This window comes from Porites lutea, chromosome 2 (assembly GCF_958299795.1).
Source record: "Porites lutea chromosome 2, jaPorLute2.1, whole genome shotgun sequence".
Lineage (NCBI taxonomy): Eukaryota > Metazoa > Cnidaria > Anthozoa > Scleractinia > Poritidae > Porites > Porites lutea.
In genome coordinates, this window is record NC_133202.1 from 23,148,005 (window position 1) to 23,152,913 (window position 4,909).

Below are 4,909 nucleotides of genomic sequence, written 5' to 3' on the forward strand. Positions count from 1 at the left end.
GTTGTGTCACGCGTATGTGATGAATTTTTTGTGTGTCAGGTACGTGTGAGTGCCGTAGTACTGTTGTTATTTGTTAAGAGTTGGTTGATGTAGAGTGGACTTTGCTTGGTATGTAAACATCTCGAGTTTTTCCTCGGAACTCCTAACATAAACTAGCTCATCGAATAGCGAACGAGCACGACTACCAAGAAATGTTTACTTATTGACTAAGAGTAACATCTCCATTTCAAGTGGCAAACAAACACGCGATCGAGTGAGCAGCAAAGCCGTGAGGTGCAGAGAAGAATAAGAGATCTCCTTTTCTATCCCAGCACCTTATTCTCGCGTCTCCTTTCGCGTGTGTCAAGTGTTGACATCTCCTTTGGCTGCCACATCTGATCTAGAGGAAACAAACTTGCTCAAACTCTCGTCTGTTGCAAAACCCGTCAATTCCAATTACTTTTGCGAGATTTTACTCCAATTATCGGAAGAAATCGCTCCGAAAAGTCAGGGATTTGCGTGCCTAATCTTGTCGCGGTAAAAACAATTTTGAAACCGATCTGGCCGTCGCAATTCTTATACTTGGAGTTCCGCCCAAGTAACAAGCCGTTGATGGATCGATGTTATCTGACACATGTTAAAGATCATAGTTTAGAGGATGGACCCTTGAGGTACACCAAACCGGCGTAAACTTTCTCCCGCTTTTGTTTGCTATAATACTAAAAGCAGGCTACCTTCGATAAACTAAAATTTAAGCATGATTACAATTGTACCATTTCCTGTGTCCAAAGGAAGTCGCCACACCAATAAGAAACTGAAAATGTATTCCAAAATGAAAAGCCGATTAAAACAACATGTATTCTCGTGTAAAAAAAAAACTGTAAACTAAAAATAATAATTAAAAAAAGGTAAGTTGCAGTAATCAATAGTTGGTTAAATGCGCGGCCTTTGGTGCGCGAGATCCTGAGTTCGATTTCCGGTGACATCATATCCTTTTTCAACTTCTTCTCCTTTCTGTGTCGCTTTGAATAACTTTAAACACCCTTAAAACGGAACTTTGGTTGAGATGCCGGGGAAGGGGTAAAATAAGCGCACCGTCGACCTCAGGCTGTCACAAGTTATCGACGTAAAAATATGGTTGCATGGTTGCTATGGACAAAGAACGTATATTGTTTCATACCACCTTCAACCTTCCCCCTCCACCTCCCCATCTTGTGAAAGCGCACCTTTCCTTTCCACCCCTCCCCTTACCTTTTTTTCTTTTGGTCGAAATTGTGAATAATTTCCCTTTCAGTTGAAATTTTTTAGATGAAACAATACGCTGGAAATCGATTTTATGACAAAATGGGTTTTCTTTATTTTATAATAGTGCAGCACATTTGCATTTTGACTCCAAATGGCCCTTTGTTCCGTCCCTCCGATGATGAAATATGGTTCTTGTCATTGTTTCTAAGAAAAAGCGATCCAATAACAATGATCGCCAAGTTCACAACAATTGGAAGAGCGTGGACCCATGGGAGGACTTCAAGCCTGGGTACATAATAGAGGGCGCAGCAAATCGGTCCAGACAAGCTGATGAACCCAACCACGAATCCCATGCTTCGAAATTTCGTTCTGTTAAAGTTAGGTCTCTGCTCTTTTTGCACTATTTCCTTCTACCTCACCATGGATAATAGAAAGACTGGATAGGAAACTGGCTGACGCGATCGGTTCCAACATAGTGGAAAAATGTGACGTCACATTATTGAGAGCCATTCAACCTCATTCGACGTTTTGCGCGTCTTATGTTTCCTCGCATATTTCACTATCTCTGTCTTTGACTACATATTGGCCATGTTTTGAAGTAAAGGATGAAGAGGACTTGCTCTTGGAGAAGACAGTTAGAGGGTACAAAACCGGTAGAGGCAGAAGACAGAGTAAATGATTATGAAACTTGTGAGAGCGACGAATGACTCCAGCGCTCGATAATTTTATGCACCAAACGGGAAGCCTAGCTACAAAAAAAAGTATGCGAAAACTTACATGTATACAGCTACAAAACACCTGTAAAAAAGGCACAGCCTAATTTTCTTCAAACCACAAGAAAACTGGAAATAATTTTAACCCTTTTTATCACGATTTTCACGATTTCTTTTCTGCTTTTATCGACAAGCTCAGCGAGTGTCAAATTTTATAAGTTAACAACTCTTGACAAAATGATTTTATTAGCAGTAAAAGGACCCAGCTCAAACAGGCGTTTAATTTTCTCTTCAATTTTATTTACGGACAACCAGTGACAAGAATTCGTATTTGAGAAATATAAAAAAGCGGCGAAAAGCACAGCAGAGAAAGGAAATTTGCTTGCGGACCACCGTGGAAACGCCGTTTCTAAACTTTTTAAAATCAATTTTCATTGTAATTTTCAGGTATAAATATACAGTGACCCAAGGTACTTTTCAGTCAGGTCTATGAAAAAGCGAACTGCAACGCTTTTAAAAATGTTATGTAAAACGGTTAATTGGTAACTACTAGAATACAACTGGGAAGCAAACTCTCCTGGTTAATAGTAGAACCCTCACTTCTTTTTCATTAGGAAACACTTGTCTTCCATAAGGCTTAATAAAACCTAGAAATTTATTATCTTTGAAATACTGACCTTTTTTTTGGGATGAAACAAAGTTTAGGTTTTTGTGTAGTGTAGTGTACTTTCAGTATAGCTTACGTGATGTATCTAGCCGTACAAAGGTTGATGGGATTGATTATTAAAAGCATGGCGGATTAGATTCGGAGTGTTTCTGGTGCAGCTTGATAATCCGTGTGAATCGGTTTCAATACGCGATTAAGACACGACATCTGGCGACGAGGATAGTCTTTTAGGTCAAAAAAGTTGAATTATGGCCTCTATCAAAGTGGATGATCTACTAACAAGTGTAAAACCCTTCGATCCGAACGGCGAACCGTCGAGCATTGGTAGGCGATGGCAACGATGGCTTAAAGGTTTTTCGTTATATGCCGACAGCAAGGGCCTCATCATCCAAGCAGACAAAGCCGACAATAAAGTGCAAAGAAGGGCTCTACTTTTGCATTGTGCCGGGGAACAAGTGCAAGAAATCTTCGAAACTTTGGCTGATACGGGCTCAGCGGCCGAGTATGAGAAAGCTGTGAATGCGTTAAACGCATATTTCATTCCAAAGGTAAATTCGACATACCAAAATCATCTTTTCCGAAGTATGGAACAGCGTGAGGGTGAAACGGTGGCTCAGTTCGTGACAAGGTTAAGACAAGTTGTTAAAGATTGTGATTACGGTGATCAGGCGGATAATCAAATTCGAGATCAAGTTGTTCAGCGGTGTACGTCCCATGATTTAAGGCGGAAATTGCTTGAGAAAGGTGACACTTTAACCCTAGAAGTTCTACTTAAAACGGCTGCGTCCTTTGAGGCTGTGCAAGCTCAGCTGGAGAGTATGAAGAGTAGAGGCGTTACTGTGAATCAAGTTCGTGACTCAAGCGAAAACAAGCATTATCATAAAGGGAAGAAGATATCGGGTGAGCCTGGAAACAAAACATGTTATCGATGCGGCAACACAGGACATTTTGGACGAGACCCTGAATGCCCCGCGAAAGGAAAAACCTGCAGGTCATGTGGTGGTGCTGATCATTTTTCCTCGCAATGCAGAAGCAAGGAGAGTAAACGTAGAGGCGATAAGAAGCCAAAAGAGAAGAGGAAAGTGAGATATATGCAGGGAGAAAATGACGACGAGGAAGATGAGTATGCGTTCACTGTAAAATCAATGTCACAGCCGGAAAAAGTTCAGGTAATTGTGGGTGGTTGTGTTGTGAAAATGGTGATTGATTCAGGGGCGAGCACTAACATTGTAGACAAAGGTCTATGGAATGACCTAAAGCGGCAGAAGATTGTCTGTGTATCCAAGAAATGTGACAAGAAGCTTTACGCGTATGGAAGCAAGGAGCCATTGAAAGTTTTGGGGACATTTTCAGCGTTGACGAAAGTAGCTGAGAGCGAGGTTCAAGCTGAATTTGTTGTCATCGATGGTGAAGGAGAAGCACTACTTGGAAGAGAAACCGCGTTGCAACTAGGTGTGTTGAAATTAGGGGCTCCAGTTTATACAGTGCAATCCAAAGAAGTGATCATGTCTGATTACAAAGGAGTATTTGATGGTGTAGGCAAGTTGAAAGACTATCAGGTCAAGTTACATGTTAATCCTGATGTACCCCCAGTAGCCCAGCCAGTCAGACGTACCCCATTCAGCCTCCGTGACAAGGTGAAGAAGAAGGTTGAGGAACTTGTAAATATGGATATTATCGAGCCAGTAGAGGGCCCAACACCATGGGTTAGTCCAGTAGTGGTGGTACCGAAACAGAATGATGAAATTCGGCTATGCGTGGACATGCGTAAGGCCAATGAAGCCATAATCAGAGAACGCTACCCCATACCTACTGTCGATGAAGTACTCCAAAGCCTGAACCAAAGCACAGTGTTTAGTAAGCTTGATTTGAAGTGGGGATATCATCAGTTGGAACTCCATCCAGATTCCCGTAGCATTACTACTTTTATCACTCACTGTGGACTGTTTCAATATAAGCGCCTAATGTTTGGAATAAGTTCAGCCCCAGAAGTATATCAGCATGTTATTCAGCTAGCACTTAGTGACTGTGAGGGAGTTGCTAACATCTCTGATGACATAATTGTACATGGGACAACTACCAAGGAGCATGACGAGAGATTAAAGCGAGTCTTGGAGAAACTGAAAGAGAAGAACTTAACTTTAAATGCAGAGAAGTGCAAGTTTCACATGACCAAGCTAGTGTTTATGGGACTCATGCTAACAACCAAGGGCATCGGTCCAACTGAAGAAAAAGTGAAAGCTATTGTCGAGGCGAGAGAGCCGCAGAATGTGTCAGAAGTTAGGAGTTTCCTGGGACTTGCTAA

General features: G+C 41.6%; 1 protein-coding gene across 1 annotated transcript; it reads left to right on the top strand.

Annotated features, from left to right (window-relative positions):
• The first annotated feature begins 2,718 nt into the window (after positions 1 to 2,718).
• On the top strand, positions 2,719 to 4,258 carry LOC140925860 (uncharacterized). Its single transcript, XM_073375705.1, has 2 exons — positions 2,719 to 4,143; positions 4,242 to 4,258. The coding sequence occupies exons 1-2, from the start codon at positions 2,853 to 2,855 to the stop codon at positions 4,256 to 4,258; spliced, it is 1,308 nt and encodes a 435-aa protein (XP_073231806.1). The 5' UTR covers positions 2,719 to 2,852.
• The last annotated feature ends 651 nt before the right edge of the window (positions 4,259 to 4,909 follow it).

Excerpts from the sequence above, each read along its gene's own strand:
- LOC140925860 (XM_073375705.1), top strand. The coding sequence starts at position 2,853 with ATGGCCTCTATCAAAGTGGATGATCTACTAACAAGTGTAAAACCCTTC.